The sequence below is a fragment of the Hippopotamus amphibius genome, chromosome X (assembly GCF_030028045.1).
Source record: "Hippopotamus amphibius kiboko isolate mHipAmp2 chromosome X, mHipAmp2.hap2, whole genome shotgun sequence".
In the NCBI taxonomy this organism is placed as follows: domain Eukaryota; kingdom Metazoa; phylum Chordata; class Mammalia; order Artiodactyla; family Hippopotamidae; genus Hippopotamus; species Hippopotamus amphibius.
The window spans coordinates 118,380,751-118,404,410 of NC_080203.1; the positions used below are offsets into that span (position 1 = coordinate 118,380,751).

At 32.6% G+C, this 23,660-nt stretch overlaps 1 protein-coding gene across 4 annotated transcripts in view; it reads right to left on the minus strand.

Annotated features, from left to right (window-relative positions):
- CNKSR2 (connector enhancer of kinase suppressor of Ras 2) overlaps positions 1–23,660 on the minus strand; it is a 281,792-nt gene that overhangs the window by 108,179 nt on the left and 149,953 nt on the right. For 2 of the 4 annotated variants that reach the window (XM_057719235.1, XM_057719234.1), the window contains exons 9-10: positions 11,984–12,130; positions 1,952–2,085 (exon numbers count right to left, since the gene is read on the minus strand). In XM_057719235.1, coding sequence (XP_057575218.1) covers positions 1,952–2,085; positions 11,984–12,130 — 281 coding nt within the window. The remainder of the gene's footprint in view (positions 1–1,951; positions 2,086–11,983; positions 12,131–23,660) is intronic. The other 2 variants (XM_057719237.1, XM_057719236.1) reach the window with 1 other exon arrangement.

Sequence of the window (23,660 nt, forward strand, 5' to 3'; positions counted from 1 at the left end):
AACAAAAGTTTTATGACTGTAACTTCAAGTCAAACCAGAAAATGCAGATAATTTATACGAAGCTGTGGTACAAAGGGACTCTGATGCACATATTTTCTAACTGTGCTATATCAAATGATTGTGTGACTAGGTAACTAATAGTTTGACTTAAAATATATTTAGAACATTCTGTTAAATTATACACTAGACTAAAAATCAATTAAGGTGAGAGATAATACTCTAATTATGAATTTTACTGAAAAGTATGGAGTGTTTAAGCAATACTACAAAAACAAGTACCAGTATGTTGATACTTCAATCTCTTGCATTCTCCTGTTTTTGTACGTTTAAGCATGTTTAAAGCTTTTTATTGACTTCAATATATTGCCTTCATCATATCTGCACCACGCTTAGAGGATACAACTGGAATCTTTAACCCCTTTGTCTTCTGAATTACATTTTAAATACGTTCTGTCTAGGAAATACTCTTTACTACAAGTTCCTCCTTATTCAAGAGACAAGGAAAGAACATCCAAAAACTGTAGAGACTTGCTAAAAATAATTTTCTGATGTTTATCTGCACATGTAGTCCTCTGAAGAACAAGGTCTTTTAAATAATCATTTGCATTGAAATAAAAATCGGTCCCATTAAAATGAAAACAAACCCAAAGAGTCATTTTCTGTTTGAAACACATGCTTTCATTGCTCCTCTTACAAGAGTACTCAAAAAGTCTGACACTATCTTAATAGAATTAAAATTCAACTTGTATTTGATTAGGATATTGGATGAATTTGTACATCTGATTGTAAATTTAACATAAAGACTGTAAATTATATATTAGAAAGATTTTTGAAACACCAGCTTAGTAAATTATGTTTTCTCATAAACCATGTTCTCACAACCACATTTAATTCCCCAAAAAAGACCTAAAATGTTTATAAAATTGATTGTAGTTTTATTACTAGATGACAACACAGTATTTGCAGACATGCCATGTTGTCATGTAGCATTTAGATCGTAAAATGTCAATACCATCATATCCAATAGAATGAAACATTAGGTGTACTAACATAAAGAATAATGAAAATTAATTAAAACAAGGAATTTCAGTACTTTTATTTATTAAAGGATTTTAATATTAAGCATAGCTTGAAAACAAGAGGCCTGAAATTATTGTTTTTGAATGACCGCACAACTAATTTAAAAACTGAATCAAATACTTTGTGATTGGTATTAATTATCCCCATTTAGTGCCGGCCCTTTTCCATAATTTTTGTATTCCACAAGGCTGGAAATCAGAATGCTTTTGGACAGAATGCATGACTGCACAAAATTATAGTCTTCCACCTGCCAGGAATTTCAAATAGGAATTTGGAACATGAAATGGAGATACAGCCTCTAGAAATTTGAAAATAGATTTTAAACGCAACTCATTCTCTTGCAAACTCTCTCTATTTTCTGAAGGAAACATCAATGAACTAACCAAGTGGAAATTGTAGATACAGAGGTATTGGGGGAAAAACACTCTCCCTCATCATCATCCAACAACAAAAAAATCTTCCTTATTACATACATTTAAGAAGGCATAAAAGTTACCTATAACTTTCTCTTTTAGAAAAAAAGGATGAAATGCTTCAAAGTAACCTGAGATTTCCTGGGGCTTCTTAGCCAAAAAAACCTCACTTATTTTTTCTATACTAAAATAATCCTAGTTGTTATTTTATATTAGTTTCCTATTATATGAGATAATGCTTATAAAATATTTAATGTAGTGTTTAATACAAATTAGTTGTTGTTATTATTAACTAGAGTACAGTCTCTATAACGCAATGATTTTCCAGAATGTGCTCAGAATTCCTAAATGAGAAAATGTTCAAGGTGTTCTGTGAGAATTTACTTGACAGTTTACATGCACTTAGGTTAGTCTTTAGCTAGAAGCTACATAGAACAACATGATGGTTAGTTTTATACCTGGGAATATATGGTTCTGCAGGAGGAGGGGGAATGTAGAGATCCTGGAGGGCGGAACTGTCTCTTTTGGTGGGTGTACTGATGGTGCTGGAAGGCGTAGCAACGCTGCTTGTGGGACTTCTAGGTATAAGAGGCTGGTTAAAATGAAAAAGAAAATACATACGCACACAAACAACACACAAAACAACAACGACACATAGTTATCATTTTTAAATGATCTATTTCTACAAAGTTTTTGAACTTGGCTGAAATCAAGAAGCATGTTATTAGCACATGGATATTCCTTTGAATCTCCCAAAGCAAATAATTTATTGCTTTAGAGGTTTTCACTTAGTTCCTAACTCACCTTATTGTACGGCATAACCGCATAAAAGCTATTTGTAAGGTCATCTATCATGAAGTGTTTCATAATGGGGAGATTTATCTCACAGTCAGAAACATTTAAATTTGCTTTGTTAGAATCCCACTTTTGAAAGAAAGATAATAAAGAGTAACTTCCAAAAGAATTAGTTCACTCACATCCTGACTGGTATACAAGAAAGATAATTCAGATCTTTTCCCCCAAAAGATACATTATACTGCTAAGTCAGTAGAATGTCACAGATTCTCAGAAAAGGTTACAAAAATGGAGTATGAAAGGCCAATACAAAGGAATATTTTCTAGGAAAATGTACTTCTTTTCATAAATATAAACAATACTGTCTTCTCAAAGTCATTTTATGGTACATCTTCAAAAGTATGGTGATTAGTGTGACACAATCATTTCACTTTTCATAGGTACACACATTTACCATTGTTTAAGATTATTTTTAGTTGCATACCTATAGATCTCATTTTCATGCCTGCATTTACGTATTAAATAAGTTTTTAAGAAAATTAAGATGCTCTATATGCTGAATTAAGCAATACATCAGGATGCATTACCTTACGAGCACTCCCAATTCTAAGCGTCACAGCATTTGGAAATGATATTGTGGTTCGAGAAATTATTCTAAAATTAAACTAAAATTCACAAATTTTCATGTTTATCTTACAGATCTTACTGATTAGCTACATATACAATAATATATTAAAAAATAAGAAGTTTAATGCAATCGCAAACAAAAATAATGATCACAAAATTAACTATCTTCGCATGACAAGATGTTGCCATTTTAGCCAGTATGAAAACACTTTTAGCATACCTATATAGACCCATAGTTCTATTACTTTAACACGTATTGCTGGACCCTCAAAAAATGGCATAGTACAACTATTTTATATTGTGACAATACTTTTGTACAGATAAACAAAATTTGTTAAAAAATCCAAGCATAAATACAATGTACAGTGTAGGTCACTGGGGTACGCTACATAGTTTATGACTCAGTTCATGGTTTTTGACCTTCCTTTTTACACAGCTCACCTTAATAGCTTGAAATCACACATCCTGCCAAAATGACGGTTAAGTTTTAATCTATGTGAAATAGAAATTAAAGAAAGAGAGAGAGAAGGGAAAAATAATTGATAATTTATTTTGGGACTCTACAATATTCTATCTTATATGATGTAAAAAAAAAAGTCAGGAAGTTTACATATTGAGGAAATTTGATATATTTTGAAAGTACACAGTAAAGGCTATTATGTTTAACTATGCTGATTTTGGAATAGCATCCAGTTAAACTATGCATGTCTTTTAGAAACAAAAATTTTGGCAATGGGAAATCCTGAAATTTATATAGGTAATCAGGAGTTACCTGTACACATGAACACCACGAACCCTGAGGAAATGAATAATTATATTCTTTCTAAGGATGTGTTACATGCCTCTACAACAGATCTTTGAATGATAGGATCTTTAGATAAGTGTGATCTGTGATGTGACTGCTTATAATTGTTTCCTCTCTATCAGGACATCTTGGTATTAAACACAAATGACATTAACCAAGTCTAACCAAAATTTAATCATTATAGAAATGTAAAGAAAACATTCATTACATAGTACATTACTTGCCAAAACTGTCTATAACAGGTGCACTGTGAGAGAAAAACTTATATTCATTGTGCTTTTTAAATGCCCTAATATGCTCTTATTTTAAATTATCCTAACACTACAAGTGAACTTAAAAACAAGTTCTAAAAACATAAGCATTTAAAAAAATAATCTAAGAAATTTTTATTCTCCTTCTTTTCTAGGGTCGCTACCTCTGTTTTGAAGACCTCTGCTTTTATTTTGCCTTCTGTAGAACTAAAGATAATTTCTCTTGGTTAGTACCTATCCCTGCCCTCCCCAAACAAAGAGGAAGGAAGGAAGGAAAAAAGGAAAAAGGGGAAAAAGTAGTCAATGATTACAAGTATATTTTAAATACCACTGAAGTGTGAGGTGAGGACCAACAAAATACTTTATTCTGCCAGGACTATTACCAGGATTGTCTATTTAGAGTACTTGTTTCTTACCCTTCCAGGAAATTTAAATATTAGCCTTATCAACTTCCTTCAAATTGGTATTTTCTTTAGGTTTCTATTTTCAGCACGGAGTTGCTATTAATGTCCTTAGTTAACACAGTTAAATTAGCAAAAATGTAGAAGAAAAAGACCCATAAGATATGCTTAAACAGATAACAGGTTTGATTGTGCCAGCTGGTTCAATTAATTGAAGTGGTTGAAAAAAACAACTTCTTTCAGAGAAAGAAGAAATTAGTCAATGCTGTTGTTTAATTCTACTGGCTAGTTATTTTATTAACTGGTAAATCATAGAAAACATTTAAATTGGTTTATCATGCAGATATCATCTGGCTAATCAGTATGCCTTGTACTAAGTAAAACACATGGTAAATACTAAATATATTCAGTGTATTTTTGTCTACTAATTGTACTATTTTTGTCAAGCTAATCCAAGCTAAAACGTAAACATTATTCTTGAGAATCTCATCTAAAAAAAGACATTAAGCAATGGAAAAATAAAGTATGGTAAAATAGAAGATTCATGGGAAAATGGAAATAGCTACTTAACCCCAAAGGCAATTTGTGATAATTTAAAAATATAATGTCTTAAAAATATTCTAACTTTGGACAAGAATTGAAAGAGTATAAAATTAAATGACTAAAAGAATGAAAAAGGCATTAAAGAACATTAGAAAGATAGGCAAAATGTGACTAAATCAAGCAGAGAATAAATGATGCTATTAGCTGAAATTATCAGTGAGAAATTCCTGGTTGTAACAAGTGCCATTAAAATCACATCTACTACCGATAACCAACTAAGTATGTGAAAATACACAAAAAGTGACAAATACAGCTTCCTTCAAATTAAAAAAGTTCTCTCAGCATTTAATTCAAAATTTAATAGACATATGCCTTAGTTTCAGAAAAAATACCTAAATATGTGACTATAATAATGCAGAAGGACAGTTTTTCCTACCTTGGTAACATTTACTTTTAATTATGTCTTCATAACATAGTATAAGAAAAGTAGCTACCATCGTACTATAAAGAATTTCCAATTTAAGGGGAAAAAAGTATAAATAAAGGGTAATTTTAAAAAAAATTTTACCACTTTGCCATTTTGATTCTCTCATATTGGTAAAATCTGCGTAGGAAGAGAATTAAGAACTATCATCACTATGGATAAAATAGAAGGGTATTTTAAGACTGCATCTTGTTACTCAAGTAAGCACGAAGCTTCAGTAGAATCTGACCCACTATGGTATGCAATCAAGTATGACATGCATCCATTTTGGATTCTATCCAAGTGGGTTTATTTCCTGGAAGGACCTTGCCACAAAATTTATTTTTCATATATAAATGGTCCTACTGACATAAAGTTTTCCTTTCAGATTCAGTGAGGCTTCAATACGGAGGACATATTTTGCATATATGTTGTTACTCTTCTAAAATAAATCTATAATAGATTTTGGGGGACACTGGCGTGCATCTCTTAAAATATCCAAATCCTAAATTATCATATGCATCTCTTCAAATAAACATTTATAACCTTAGGTCAATTAATGATAACTTACTACTGTGAACAAGACTCAGAAATTTATTAGGTTACATACACATACATTTTTCATATTGTCAGTTTGAACTATGTAAATACCTTCAAATTGTATCCCACAATATGGTACGGCACAAATCTTCCTCTGAATCATGAGTGATGACTTTAGTAATATCCTACTCATTCAGTTTAAACATCATTGGCAGACTGTGATTATTGTAAAATAAAATTTTCAGCTTTTGTATGGGATCACTGAAATCTCACTTTAAATCCTCTGATGGCTCAGGTCTTTTCCTTGTGTCCCCGATTCTAACATCTCTAAAGTAACTGAGCACATCTGGGAGGTATTAATGTACCTCTGAAAACCCCTATGCTTTTAAAGACTATGCGAAAAGAACATCTATACTTTAAAAACTACATTTGATGTTAAAGGTTTTATTTGAAACATTTTACATTTTAACAACTCTTGGCAAGCATATCTTAATTTAGTTGTCCCTCCATCTGGTAAGTGACCCAGCTTTCACAGATCTGTATAAAGTCTTGAATGAAACCAATGACATAAAGACAGCCCCAATGTTGAAGATTAAAACAGTGCATTACACATTATGCAGTTATCTCTAAAATTCACTAATGCAAATATCACAAAGAGTTTGCTTTCTCTTCCAGGGGGAAAATACTCATTGAAATATGAATGATTACATCAAGCATAAAACCTGGTCATTTATTTTATTCACTCTTGGGAATAAGCACAGACTCAAATGGATCACAACACCCCATTATTCTAGCACAGAACATTCACACAAGTCCTTACTCAGTTCAAACACATTTTTATTATAATTCCCAATACAAGTACCAGAATATTGCTTTATGTTAGCAACTCTGAGTTATCTAAACAAATGCTCCAGAGAAAATGTATTCTGGATTTTGGGAGGCAAGAAGTTGCATACAATCTTGTAAATTTCTTGATCATATAAAGAATGTTAGATCTAATTTGGAAAATTATTGGGCATAATTTTTCCTGGGCAAGCTTAAGTAGTAAATTAGTTGAAAAGAGCTTAAGCAAGAGAAACACATGTATTCATAATTCTCCTACTCTTAGTTTTTTCACAGCTTTTTCTAGAATCCAAATTTATGAATACAAAAGATTTGAGTCTTCTTTTTTAAGCACGTAGTCTTCCCTTTCCTATCAGACTACAAAGAAAACAAACACTTTTTCCAACCATAGATTTGATCAGGAAGCTATATCTGTATAAGTTAAAAATAGATATATGGGCTTAAAATTATGTATGTAGTTACACAATGTACAACGAAGAAAGACTTTAGAGTCACACTACAAAATGGCTTTTTCCAGTTAATCAAAATTTGCACATTGTACTGAAACTGCCACTAGTGTATTTACTGCTGTCTACTCTTATTGGCATAGTTAATACTGCAACATTAAAACTGGACTTCCAATTTTTTCAATTTACAGTAAGCATCATTTTTAGGATATTAACTAAAGAAAGAATAGGAAGCTAAAGAATACAGAAACTAAAAATAATTTTTCATCTTAGGTGACTATTTGTAGTCAGTGTTAACATTTTGAAAGCATTTGGCTGAAAAAGACAAATGTGATTTAGATCCTTTAATTAACTTGCTTAAACATTGGTGAACAAAAATTTGATGTGACAATTGCTTGCAGCTATTTACTAATTTGAGCATGTAAAACATATAATTGTTCCTGCCTCCCAGTCAGCATGATTACATTTTTAGTTAAAACTTATTTTCTTCTCTAGTGTCATATCTAATATTAGTTATCTTCCTCTTCAAAACATGCTTTTAAAACAAAACTCTCAGAAACATATAAACTTTGCTACAAATGTTTTTTTAGTTACCCCAACCTATGATTTTATTAAAATAAATTTTATTATTGTTTATATTTTTTTTTACAGAATGACTTCAACCATTCATATCTGTATGTATTTGAAATGTAACATAATCAATTAGTGTTCTTCAGTCGTTACGCCAGTTGATAGACAAAATTGATTACTATGACTATTTGCTTTCCATTTCTTTTTCTGCTCAAATTAATTTAAATATCCTGTAAAAATGGCATCAAGGTAATGCTAAGCAATAAAATTTAAAGTGAAAAGCACAAAAACCACACAAGAAACTATCACATCAATATAGGAGACTTATGGATTAGAACAGGTTAGGAGCAATTCTAATGATACAGCTTGATATCATTTTATATTAAAAATGTGTATAATGAAACCTGTATCAGTATATCGAATTTCAGCATTGATTTTAGTGATTATTTTTGAGAAGCATTCTCACCAAAAAAAAGCTGGGTTCCTAAACGTTTTTAAAAATTGTTGACTTCCAGTGATGATTTCAATCAACATTCTTGCCACTGTCCGGCTAATTCTCCCATATACCTCTTGTAAGAAGAAAATGACACCACCTGTGCAAGCTGGTGACCTACGCACACTAATTTAAAACCACAAACATCAAAAAATATACATTGAGGTTTATCCATAATTGCCCGGGGCTTTTTCATTGAATTGGAAGAACTTGACCGTAAGCAATCACCATGCTTACCAAAATCCAGGACATTAGTAGAGGGTGCTACTAAGGACATGTTTTAAAAACAGATCTCAGAAAGCAAGGAATCGCTAGTTTGCTTTCTTAGAATAAAAGATTCTACCTCAGGTAAAACATCTCTACTACATATAAATAGGTGCAGATGACAACAGAATTCAATTTCAGATTAAATCTGCTTGTAGTATTTGTAGATACTAAGGTATCTTTAAGTCTTTCAGTTCTATTGCAAAATGTTTGAGAAGTCAGGAATTTAACAAAAGAGCTGCCAAAATTTCATGAAATGTACTAATGAAATTGCTCTGTGAGCATGAAGTTGCATTGTATGCTTTTGCTTATTTGGCTATAATTCCATGAATGACTTTCAAAAGAAAATCCAAATTAAAATTCATCATTGCAGTTAATTAATAATAGAAGCTACTATTCGTTTTAGAACTGACTTTCATTAAAAACATGTGATAGTCCTCAAAAATCTTCTACCTTATGGTAGATAAGGTTATGTTTTAGTTGTATAGGTACAAATTATTTCCTTATTAGTTTGAAAAATAATTATTCCTTTGTTAGAATGTTGCAGAGGCATGTATTAGCATCTACCTCCCCCACTACACAAACTTTGCCATATTGTATCTGAAAATGCTAAGCCTGGTATGTATAAGAAAAAAGATGAAATAGACATATTGAGGTTAAATAAATGCCACAGATTGTTTCTTTTTGTAAACTCAATTTTAAATAATTCTTAGTAGACAATTGGTATACCCTATAAAAAAAGAAATAACCTAATGTCCAATTCTTCAGGTCTGAACACTGAAAATTTATATTTAGGTGAGTTAATGGGTATTTTAGCTCCAACATATTCATACACAAACCAGAAGCAGGAATACAATAAGAATGGTACTTATGTCTCACAGAAGACTGTTGCTACACTAAGCACTTATGTTTCATGTTCGAGGTCCTTTCTTAGCCACTAGGAAAAATATGTGGCCTCAGGCAAAGTCACAAAGAATCCAGAACTGCCTGCGAGACTTTTTCATCCTCTATGATTTTTCCCCTTCTGGAAGGGGAAATCTACCTACAACCTCCAGATCCTGGAACCCTCAAGTTTTGTCCATCTTTGGTTGTATACATTCCCTAAAAATTCTGACCAGATAGTTTCCATTATGCTTCTGGTGTCTTTTTGCATTTTAGCACAAGCCAAAGCCTTAAAATCAAAAAGGAGCTCTATAATGGTATCATTTCAGGTCTTCAAAATAGATTCCAGGGAGATTTGGTGGTGGTGCTGCTGGTGGTGTGGTATGTTAGAATACTTATCCATGGCCCTTACTCCTAAGACTTTGTTTTACCACTACTTGAAAGTGTTTAAATTAAAACTAATACTCTTCCTTTTGCTCTGTAAAAAGTCAGTTTTTAAAGCAGTTGAAAGCAGGGTCCACTCACCGCCCTCCGCTAATAGCCTTATTTATCTATTAGGGGTTAAGCTTGGACAATACGTTTTAGGTGAACTAAATTCAGTTGAAATAACAAATTTACAGAAACGTCAATACATATAAGCACTATGTAAATGCTCATTTTCTTTTTTTCTCATTTCAGCATTCTGAAAAAGTAAATTTACAAATATACTCAGAGTAACTGATCTGATGAGGCACATTTCTTGGCATTTAGGAATGAACCTATAAACGGTGCCTTAAACATCTATTATAATTATAATTAAGGAATGACGTAGAGTAATTTAAAAAATTAAAGTCTTTGTTCTCTAGCTTTGAATGCATACACCAAATGTATGTGTAGCAAAAAAAAAAATGCAGGTCTTTCAATTATTTCAGCATTTTCTATAAAAGTGATTCTTAATGAGATACTGTCATTACCTTAATTTTCCATATTGTGCTCGTGGAAAAAAATCTAAAAGAGGACCAAAGCATTAATTTATTTTCTAGAGATATTCCCTCAGATAGAGTTCACGGATCAACAAGAAACTAGTGTCTTTTTGGTATTCACCGTGAAACAGAAGGGACTAGAGAGAAGTTGTTAAATTTAACCACACACATAGAGAAGAAAACCTAATGGCTGAAAGGGCTCTCTTCTTCAGGGTTCCCACCTCTCGGACTCTGAAGAAGGATCTTTGGGGAAGACATGTCAATAGAAAACTACAGAGTTGAACAACAAAGCAACTTATAATGCAGTGAGAAAATAAAATGATGTGATGGGAAGGTCTGATCTGCTAATCTATGAATTAATGAGTCAAACACTGATCTCTGAACTTTAATGATCATCAAAAATCTTTAATAATAAACATAGACTGCAAGTCAAATGCATTTGGACATAATATAGTTTTTAAATATAGTTTTACATATATTTATTTGAAAAATACAAACATCCACATTAAAAATTTAAAGACCTTAATGTTAGAACATTTTATATGTTTTTTATGTTATTTAAGTATAATGCAACTTTGAGGCCAAGAAATAGGAAAGTTTTAAACAATGAAAAATCATTATAATCTATAAGGCCATTTATATGTAATGAAGAATTTAGGATTTTAGGGAAAAAAATCTAAGAATGGTGTAAGGTACTAATATGGAACTTAATAACAAGTTACACAGCAATGATAACAATGGCATTTTCATTTATTGCTTTTCTTTTTAATCTGAACAGGCAATGTTCTATTTCAATGGGCAATTTTAATTTTTAAAAATTAAACTTCTATGAAAGATAATGGTCTTCTATTTTAAAAGTGCAGGTCTTGTGAAGAACAAAAATTTCTTCCATGATGTGTTTAAAGATTATACCCTGACTGAAATGGAAGAAAATGTATTACTTCCTTGTCCTTATTAATCAGAACAATATTTTTATAGCTTCCTAGATACCTCTGGTTCTTAATGAATGTATCAACATTCAGAGTAATATTTTAGAGTGATATTTCACGTTGAAGAAAAATGCAGAAATTCTAATGCAACAATTTGCCTCTGTACATGGTGGAAAAGAGAAAAATCAGTCAGGAAGAATGTAATAGGTACATTTTAATTACTATCTAAAACTTTCTTTACCTACTGTTTATAAACAACTATTCTTATCTCATGACCTGATTTAAAATAATTCTATAAACTATCATCTAGTTTCTTCAGGAAGTGTATGTGGGTATAACTTTTAAATAGAAGATGATATCACAAAGTGAAACCTCACTTTCATTTCTATCCACATTTTGGCTTCAAAGAACTTGTGGTTTTTTGGAATTATGCTTTAAATGTTTACAAATTAAGGCAGAGTTCTTTATCATTTGGGTTTTAGTTATAGTAACTTTGAGATTTCATCACAATTAAGCCTATTAGGATAAGCTGTGAAGAGATCATTTCATAAGCAAATTTTCAAAAGCATACAAGATTAATCTATATGCTGCTGAGATGAAGGCACAATAAAGAAGCATTACTGAGATAATCTATGGCTAAAATGATGGTGTATGACTTATGATTAAGCTTCATTACCTGCAGAGCAAGGGGCTTCCATCTCATATTTTTCAGTAAAGCTGGTGCTGAGGTAAGCATGCTCTGAGGTCGCTTTTTCAAAGTTAAGATAACACCACTCGGGTCCTCTCGTAGTGCATTCACCAAATTTTTCAACTGCCACCCCACCTGGTAACCAGCAAAATCATTACAATAAAATTGAGGTACAGTATTCAAAGATTTAATGTTTTCCCCCTTTAATAAGATTAGTAAGAAAAAAAAGAAAATCACATAATTGGTGTACCATCCTATCAATTTTCAGGAGATATAAACTCAAGAAAGAAGTTTTATTTCTGAGTTGATTAACCATGTTATTGCATTAGAGTCCATATCATTATGAGATAACATAATGGACATTTACCAGTCAAAGCAGAGACTAAAATGGTATCCTGCCAATGGAGTAATTTAGAATTTAAAGAAATTATGTCATCATTAATGCCGCACAAGGTCTAAATCCAATTTTTGTTCACAAGTACAATTTAAAAATCTGCATGCCTGAAACAAGGATTGGCAATGTCCTGAGCTTACAAACTACACCACATGCTTTCTCATCACCATCTTTTAGAGATATGTGGTACAAGTGTCCCTAAGTTAGACTGACATTATACTACCAGTAGCTGGTACTGACACACCAAGGCAACATTGTGAGCATGGAAAATAACATCAATAAAATAAACCTTTACCCACAATATAAAGATAGAATAAGAAAACGACAAGGTAATGCTATTCCAATGAAGCAGCTATTGGAAACGTGTTCCAAAAGACCCTATAAAATTAAAATACAATGTGCTAAATTTAATGAAGCCATTCTATTTGAATATCACCTCAAAATATATTGTATAATTAAACCAAAGTACTTGATAAATGTCCCGAAACCTGGCTCAACTGTTATCCATGTTAAATTACTTATCATCCTTTTAACTTTTTGAACATAGAATAATTTTTGTTACTTTGCTTTTAAGATGTACTGGTTATGCAGTTATCCCAAATCCTAGAAGTATGCTTTAAAGAAACACATTAAAAATATCTATTATTCCAATGTTTAAAAAATACACTTCACATTTAAAAGAGAGAATAACCTTTATTCCAACTCTAATGGATTAGAATTTTCCAGGATGTGTTATATAAATACATTGGGTCAAAATTTATCCTGGATTGCAAGCAGGAGTTAGCAAATGATCTGAACAGTGATCTAGTTTCTTCGTAGGCACCTAAATGAAAAGGGATGGGTTCCTTTGCCTATTATTATGTTTTTGCCTGGACGATAATGCTCAAGCTGTAAAGAATGAGCACTTCCATCAAAAGAAGCACAGATCCCAGAGACTATGATGAAGAGGTACTCTGGACCACAGCCACTGTAGGATAATGGGAGGCTTTAGTTTATATGAGTGACCACTCATTTAAACTATAACCTCTACTATAGCTGAACTGAGTGATGGTGAAGAGAAAGAGGACAAAAAAGAAGCAAGACATTATAATGCTTAAAATCTCAGGGGTCTCAGATATGAATCAAAGTGATCATCATGATACTTGCCTAACGCGAATAAGAGGCTGTCAGTTGCTTTAAAAAATCACATTAATGTGGATCAGCTACAGTAATGGAACTGGTCAAATGTCTCTCATTATATATAAGTGGAGATTATTATGTCCCCGAAGGTACATTACAATGAATCTGATTATCTTCTGATAGCTAAGTAGTGTCCCTACAGGCATTTCTATGAGCTGAGAGTCAAAGCAAAGTTAGTTCAAATCCAGGTATTCATTTTGCTTGCCAAAAAAATATGCGAGCAGATTTCTGAGTCCCAGGTTTGGAGGGAGAAAACATACTGTTTATATAAACAGTTTATGAACAACATGGTAACGATAACCACATTTTATCATTTATTTTATTTATTCAAATAATTGCTAGGTATACTAAAGCAGTCAATATGATGACCGTATCCTTCTTTCAGTCTACCTACTCTCGACAATGAATTACACATTGATTTCTATCCACCAATTTCTTTCCATTTTTTATTCCATGACATAATCATTGTGACTAGTTGAAAATTTTTAGGGCTAGATGGTGTTTTCCAGTGTAATGTTCAGTGTAATCTGATTCATCCTGCTCTTTCACAATTTCTCTATGCTCTTTTTGAATATACAATTCCAAAAAACAGAATTGTTTCTCCATGAGAAAGTAAAATTGTTTTTTGATGAGAAAGTAATAATTTGGTTACATTTAAATTTTATAGCTGAATGTTATTTAATGGCAGAAAATTATATAACTTTACTACTTTTTAATCAGCCTTCTCACACTCACTGACATAAGACTAGCAATATCTTTAAAAAAGTGACCCATATAAAGTATTTATCTTTGGCTCCCAAATTCTACTTTCACTGACAGGAGAAAATGATTGGATAAGAGCACAGAGATAAATGTGCAACATGTGTGTTGCAACACTGTTTAAACCAATCAAAAACTGTACATTATGTATAAGCCCATGAGCATGGGATATGAAAATTGTGTAGAAAGTGTAAGTTTAAAAAAAGCTACTGTACTTCAATTCTACTTTGTAAAAAAATTTATATAAATATAGAAACACAGAAAGCTATGCAACACCATTAACAATGGTTACATTAAAGGGGAGTAAAGACCACAATAAATATTTTCTTCTTTATTCTTTTATTTCCTGAACTTTTGGCAACAAACATGAGTTATTTTTATAAACAATAAAATCAATAAAATAAATGGACCTGGTCTGAATAGTAATATTCCAGTTAGAAAATCATGAATTTTTATGAATTATCTAATTAGGACTGTTTGTTATGGATGGAAAATTCCCACAAAAAGAACAGAACCAGAAAGATAACACTATTTAAAACAGTAAAAGGTGGTGATGGAGAAATGACATCTGCTATGTGCATTATACTTTTATATAATTATCAAAAGAAAAACAAAACTATTACTCAACTGTGCATAAGTCAAAAACTAAATTATCTGTTGATTTTTTTATTCAATGAATGATTTCAATAGATACCTCACTTAAGTGTTAACTCAGGTTCATGTGGAAATTATTGAATAGGAATGAAGCTGGTTGAGTAATTCCCACCCTATGTGTAACACTTTTCTTAATAACAGGTAGGTTTTAACAATATCAGTCCTATCCTAGTACTTGTATACATATAAACAGCAACCAAACAACATGCCTCTCATGTGCATAATCCTTTTTTCCTTAGTCCTTTCTCAAGCTCCCTGACTTGGATCATTTCTTCTTTCTATCTTTTCTACTGCATATTCTTCTTAACATCTGTCCCCGTTTATTGGGTTGTACCACATTCTATTCAAGGGAAAATATAACATGGTCTTAGAGTTCCAGGAAAAATGTTTCTCAGCTCTGGGTTCTGTGATATCCTCACATATCTTCAAACATATAATTAAGTGTAGTGAATTATTGAAATAAATTTATTTCTCTTTAACTGTTATTGAGATACTTATGGTTGACAGACTGTAGAGGGACATGAGTAGATGGTATGATGAAATAAGGCAAGTATATATGGATTACACTTCAAGAAATTTGGGAGCCTCACGTTCGAAGCTATGGTACATACACGTCAAAATAGGTAAAATATGTCAACATGTGTTAATCATTTTTTAAGATTAGTTTTCCATTTCCTCATTTGAGTATCTTGCTATGGTTTTAAAGTATTAGTGTGACAGACCTGAATTAAAAGCCAGGTGAAGATACAACAGTAATATGAAAAATGATTGCAAAGTATTCTTTACATTGGGTGCAATGAAAGTCTTTCTGTACTAGGAGACAGAGGGAGCTTTGAAAGAAAGAAGAAGGGATCCTAGTGGCTGCTAATATAAGAGTATAATCCACTAATATGGGAAGGAATTAAATAAGGTACAGAATTTTAAGAGATAATGGGTTTGGGATACATATGAAGAAAAAACATTCTAACAATCAAAGACATCGAAAAAGGAATGGACTGGCTTGTGAAAAAGTGAACTCAACACCAAAGGAGATGTTTAAATATTCTTTCACAGGCTAAAGGATTATATTAGACTTTCAAAATCACTATATATTACAACTCTAATATGCAGAACGGGTAGGAAAGTGCAAATAGATGACAACAGATGAGCTTTAGTAAAAGGATGTGGTCCTGGTACATCTTTGTTTACTTGTCCTCCATCTTTTCTTCCTCCTCACAACCATAAATGCAGGTGTTTCCTCTAGGCTATGTATTATACCTCTAATAGTTCATGCTGCCTTCTTACAATAATCTCTTCTCTTCCCAGAACTTCCACTAACAAATTTCTGCATGACTCCCAAATCTTTCTAACCATCCCTGCTCCCTATCAAGAACTTGTGACATATTTCCAACAGTTCAGTTCATCCGTACTAACAGCTACTGAATAAGCAAGCACCAGGAATTCACAACGCTAGATTCTTGCTATCTATATTACATTCCTTTTATTTATATTTTCATTCTTACAACAGCCCTAGGAAGTAAACTATTAAACTCATTTTACATGTGAAGAAAGTGAAGCAAAAAGAGATTAAGTTTTCTTGGCCAAGATCACAAACATAGTAGTGGTAGTTTAAATGAATGGAACACTTTAAACACCAAACTTATCTCCCTGTTCTCATTCAACAGCAATAACAAAAAAATCCCTCATTATCCTCTCAGGTTTTGAGTATGGAGTCACCTATGACAGTTCCCTCACTTTTTACTCCACATGTATCCTAAAGAATAGATTCTAGCAATTAATACCTCTTCTCACTGCCTTACTTCTGGCTTGGATACCTGATTGTTAGACTTGAAACAGAGTCCTAACTGCTCTTTCTACTTCTAGTCTTTTGCAGCTCCAAAATACTGCTATAGTGTAAAAGTGTTCTTCCCCTCAAAACCTTTGAAAAGCTCTCCAAAGGCCTAACTATGAAGAATCAATTCCTCAAATAGGTCCTTTGCCAAGATAGCTATAACTGTCTCCTATTATTTTTCTTTAATGTGGTTTTTAAACTTCAGAATGTGTTAGAATCTCCTGGAAACCCCAGTTTTTGATTCAGTAGGTCTGAGGTGGGGAAGTTCCCAATTGATACTGATGCTACAGGTCTGGAAACCACATTTTAAGGACAGCTATACTAGACAATGAGCTTCTTGAAGGTAGTAACTTGCCCATGTCTAGAATATTTTAATATGCTTTTAAGATTAGATATTATAACTTACAGAATCACTAAGTATTTATTGTGTGCCTTCCATTTATTATGGCTACAATGGTGCTTGCAGCACAACCTGTGACTCATTAAAAAGCATAATGAACAGGGGAGAGGTGAACAGGTCAATAAACACAATAAATTAAGAGAAGTACCTCAATAGAATGGATACAGGGTGAAATGGGAGCCCCCCAAAGGGGCATCTAACCCATTCTTGAGGGTTCAGGGAAGATTTCCTATTAGTCTAAGCTGAATTTCTTAGGAATTGGACTGGTGAAGGGGATGTGGAGGTTAAGGGAGTGAAGAAAGCCGTGAGACAAGGTAAAACCAGTTTGAGCAACTTTCGGTAGTTCAGTATGGGTGGAAGAGTTGGTCAAGTTATTATTATGTTCCCCTCGAACAGCGTGCTTTTCTCCTCAGCTATATCCTTGCAAAAGCATTCCTCCTTTTACTTGCAATTTTTCTCCCACCTATAAAATCTTACGTATCCATAATGGCACTTATTAAATGCAATACCCATCATAAAGACTCTTACAGCTAGGACCTTATTTTCCTCATGTGATCTCATAGTACCCTGTTTGTATCTCTCTGGTGGCATTTTTTTTCATGCACTGCCTCTTATTAAAGTTATATATTTTTCCTCACCCCTCTTCAACTACCCTCACAAAACTTTGTGTGGGTGTTTGTTTGTTTTTTTCCTGAAGACAAAGACTGAGTCGTACTTGTCTGGACACACCTGCAATCAATGCCTTACAAATGGCAGAGACTTTATCAGTATTTGTTGATAACTCAACCAGTAAAATGATATGGTGATATGAGAATGTAAATGTTTCAGAGACAATAAAGTGCCTTAAAACTCCAAAGGGAGTTTAGCTTTGTATGTGAAACGAAGATGTAGTATTAAATTTTTCTCTAAATGTAATATACTTGATACTAAAGCTATAATAGACATTCTTTCCCTCAAATTACCAAATAAACTTTCTTATAAATGAACATTTGAAAAAAAATTATTTACATCGTGAATACTTCAGACCTAAAGTCATAGTGATTTGATTATGGCAAGGAATATAACAGTGGATATAGTTGCTATTGTTATAGAAAGATTCTGCTTTATCATACACTTTATATAAATACTGTTAGGAAAGTTTTCTTCTAGAAAAATATTTTGTAGTGGTTGTAAATAATCCAAGTTTCTCTTTCTCAGTATTTTAATAGACTATTTCATTCACATTAAGTTCACAGACTGGAATGAACCTTTAAAAACCCACCTATACATCTTATACAAAATATCTTATTATTAAAGATACTATGTTTTTCACATATGCTGAACTACTAATATTATCTTCCTGATTGTCCAGGTAGCAAAAGTCAGTGTCCCTAAACAATGGCAAGTATTACTAGTTTATATGTAATCCCCAACTTAGACATTGAAATGTATTTTATATACAACACAAACAGGATTAAAATTGTCCAAGAAAGTTTTTAAGGTATCCCAAGTGTTAAAAGCCAGAGGCTCTGCTTTCTTGTAGATCGGGCTTGTAATTGCTTTGATCAGGCTAAGGTGGATACCAGGGGTTCTTGGGTTAATGACAACATAAGTGGGCAGGTCCTTGGACAATGGGTTGCCCAGATTAGATGCACAAAAGACTTTGGGGTTGGTGCCGAAAAGGTGAGAGTCTTCCTTTCCTCTTTGTACACAGAGGGAAGAAGTTGTCTGTGACTCCTTTAGGACTTTCTCTAGCCTATCTGATTTCTAAACAATAGCTGGTGAATTACTTGACCAACATATGAAAAGAATCTCTATGGTCCCAAGTAGCCAAAGTTACAAATAAGCATAAAGGTAAGAATGTAAGCCTAACAACTCAGACCTTCTCTACCTTTGTCACAACTGTATTTGGAGTTACAAGAAAGCATCTTTATACATACAAGCAGGAAGATAGGACATTTTAAAATTATTTTCAAAGTTATTACCTCTCAGAAGACAAAGTAGCAGCTCCATTCATTAACAATTACTCACCTGCCTGTGTATACACTGGCTCTTACTCACAGGTTACAATGTATAAATGATACCGCTTTACAAAGGAAATTTCAGAGACTTGAAGTGTGCCTATATGAATGTCTGTCGATATGAGTCATACTATACCCAAATGTTCTTCTGCTCTTTTTAAAAGCACTGAAGAGACTGAATTCAATATACAACCCATTACACTGAGACTAATGACATTCTGTCTTTGCCAAATTTTTTGGTGCTGAGATATTTATTATAGTGCTCTGTTCCCCTGCATTACTAAAACATTTAAAACCATTTCAGAAGTAATGAATTTTGATACACAATATCCTTTAAAGATCCTAGAACTACTAAATTTGAGTACCAATCTACAAAATTCACCTTCACCTAAATGTATTTTTTTCACACAATACTAATGATAAAGTCTCACAATATTAAACTATAGTATATTTGGAGACATCCTAATTTTGCTCTTCCACAATCATTCATTTACTGAACAGAAACAGAATTACCCACAGTTCAAATATAAAGGAATATAAGCTAAAAGGTATGCATTTGGTTAAGTAACTCAATGCAAAAAAAAAAAGTGACTTTAAATTCCAGCATGAAGTAATTTAAATAGGTAATTCAGAGTACTCAGAAATGACCCAAGGTGTTATCTATTTTAAAGAAAACCTTAGTACTGATATTTTTACAAACATGATTAGAAGAGATAACCTTGGGAAAAGATGAATGGAACAAATATTCAAAAAGAAGGAATATGGGAATTGAAAAGTTTTATTTTCATTAGAGGAAAAACTCCACAATTTTATGTCTTTATTCACTGAGCCACTCTTCATCTCACAGTCTCCTTAACTTTAAAAGGCACTTATCCAGTGAACTAAGACTACATCAAAGCATTTGTTTTTAAAAGGCATGTTTTTTCTGTGGCTTAATTTTACTGTAAAACTTGGACCATGTTGAGCTGCTCACAATTTGAATTTACACATATGTTTTGGCGGTTAATATTTTCACGTGCATTTCAGACAGTCACATATATAATACACGTGTATGTGCACACATGCGTGCACACATGTGTGTGTGTGTGTTATATTTAAAGAGAAAGCATAGAGAACATAGTTTCTCCCTGCTGAAGATGGATAGGGAGTCCAAGAGACCCAACTTGGAGACTACAAGAAGCTAGTACTTTGTTTTTCACCTATTGTATACCACCTTCCTGGAGTCTTTCTCCATAACCAAGAAGTTCTGAGGGTTAAATCAGAATTTCTTTTTTTTTTTTGTTAGGCACACGGGCTTAGTTGCTCCACGGCATGTGGGATCTTCCTGGAGCAGGGATCGAACCCGTGTCCCCTGCATTGGCAGGCGGATTCTTAACCACTGCGCCACCTAGGAAGCCCTAAATCAGAATTTCTTGATTGGCGCATGAGGAAGCTCATGGGAGGAAGAAAATAATAATCATAATTTTTTCCATTAAGTTTTACAAATCACCCACATTGTTTTCACCAAAGGTGATACATTTCCATATCCTGTTACTTGCATTATCTCCTGTTACCTATGACCTATATTAACTGCAGCCTTTGTATCATTGGTATCTCTGCTTCTGTGGCCAGCTGATTTTAAAATTATGGGTATAGTTTAGCATCTTGAACATACTGCTCTCTCCCCCTTCTTCCAGCTCAATATGGTATTTGGTAATATTTTGGCCTCTGAAGGCCAAAAGTTTATTTTGGGGGCTTCATGGTTTACATTTGTATACGCTATAGAAAACTAAATCAAAGCCCATTTTATTTTTATTTCATTATCATTCATGGTATTCTTGAACTTCTCCAAAACATAAAACTGAGTGAGTCTGAAAGCCTCTGCTAGGGTGACGTGGAGAAGGAAGACAATCACATCACAGTGAAAGACTGTGGAGATGAATCTTTGGTCATATCACAGAACCTCATTCCCCCCAAAATCAGTAAGATATTTTAAAAAACCATAATAATACAGGTTCTTAACTAAAATTTTTATAAAGATATTGGCATGGGTTAAATTTTAACACAGTTTTGTGTTTGCATATGTATGGAGATGGTAACATTTCAGCCATTCCTTCCTATGTTTCATTTCTCTTCTCCTTGTGAAGACATTGGAAATATGTGTATTTTAAAATAAAAAGAAGAGTCTTAGTCACCAAAGCTAAGGGATGAAGCAAAGCATTGTTATCTAAAAATCTATAGATCCTATTTATAAGAATTCTGAAAAAGACGAAAGAAAACATCTACACTTATGGAAAAATTCAGCTTACACTTAATTTAGGAATTCAAAGAAAAAATGTAATTAAAAGTAACCAAAACCCTAGTATTCAAAAAGTAACATGTTTAAAAATCTACAACTTTTCTATGAATAATTTTTATAATGTCATTTACTGGTAGATATTTAACAGATATGTGTATTTGAAAATACTAGCAAATATTATGATAGATGCTTATATTTATCAAAACAAAACCAAAGAATGTGTATATATGCATTTACATAGCTAAATAAACAGCATTCTACATCTTTATTAATAAAAAGTTTTAGTTTAAGAACTTCCATAATGGCTGTAAATACTTTCACTGTGGAAGTCATCTTTAGAAATCATTTTATCAAAAATGCAACAACTCAGACAAAAAAAGGTAACTCAGTGTCAGCTCTAAATGGGGCCACAGTGAACTCTCTCTGCAATGTGTCTCAATTTTAAAATACCCTTTACTGCCCAGTATTAGAGTAATAAGATGAGAGGAAATGTGAAAGTGATCAGTGGTGACATGACCTAAAATTTCAGCCCCCATGCTGATCAGAATGTTAATTTAGTGGATGAAACGTATATTTGAGTCCTAGGACTAAATAACCTGAAAAGGATTTAAGATTGTTATAATTATCTCTTGAATTTCCTATTTTATGATGCTTTAATGTAGTTCCCTTTCATGCAATAATTTTTTTTATCTTCATCAGGCAGTTAACTGTCATCTACTAATTGCCCACCCCTACAATAGACAAAAACTAAATCAGGGAATTGTGCTGGCCAATTTTTGCCTTTTTGATAGATGTAGGAAAAGGGATATAGTTATTGACACTGATTTGCAAATGAGTTGCACACTTAATAAGCCAGAGTAGGTAAGAACATCAGCCAATAGATACATTTTAAACATACAAAATAACCGCTTATTTGGAAACCTTTTAAAATTCCATGTAAAATAACTAAACCATATTAACTGTATGTTGACACTGAAAGATGTTTCTAATAATAAAAATAAATTAGAGTTAACCATGTTTAAAAACCAATTAGTCTTTTCCTGGTGAAGCTAGTAAGAACTTCATAAATAAGAAAGAAATCAGGATGCAGAGATCTGCAGAAAAAATATATTGGTTCACAGGAAGTTACCAATATTAAGGTATCATACAACTTACCTCTTTTATAAAGACTTAAGATAACTTTAGCTTGATAACAGGAAAATTATAAAATATTGTATAGGATAATAAAGTAATGAATTGATTTCTCTAGGGAAAATAAAATATACAATTTATATCAATATGTGGCAATTCAAAACCAGTTTCCACACATTCTCATCAAATCCACAATATTCAATGTAAAATAAAAGAAAAAAAATCTACCATCATCTCATAAACTACATACTATATAAGGTAGAACCTGAAATAAAACATTACTATGAGTAACTGAAATCTATGATGCATTATTTCTTTTAGGTTTTGGTAAATGTCTCTTCACGATATTTTTCCCTTCCTAAAGAGAACAATTTACTTGTTCTGTTTTAGAATACCAATTTCTTAGAATCCTAACAGAGTTGTTTTAGGGTATTATCATAACCATTTATTAAGCAATATGTTAAATACCATGCTAACATATTTAATGTCTGTACTCCAGCAACATCTTGTGTTTACAGGAATAAGAAAGGAGGTGCACCACAAATACTGCCATTTGAGGTCTCAGTTTTCAATATTTTGATTATAAGGAATTATAAGATAAATACTTTCTCTTTTGAGAAAGGATAAGAAAATAGGCAAGAATTAAAAAAAGAAACAACCTGAAAGAGGTAAAGAATGGAGGAGAAATAGTCACATGAGAAGAGATGAAGATGGTAAAGGAAAGGAGAAGAAAACTGAATTAGAAGGAAAACCTAAAAAAAATAAAGACAGCAATTAAATAAATTAAAAAAGAGAGAGAGAAAGCTCATTGGTGTTAGCCAATATTGTGGTACTGATTCCATTCAATGAGCCACTCCTTCCTGCTGAAGTCCAGGGACGGGGCGGTAGCGTGAGAGGAAGGGAAAGGGAGAGCTGGGTTCTAATGGGTCACCACACTCTCCATCCATTCTGATTACCTTGGTTTCCCTTTCAAACAATACTTGCCTGTTGTTCTGGGGTTGAAGGAACAAGAGGGTGAAGAAAGAGTCAAAAATAAGAG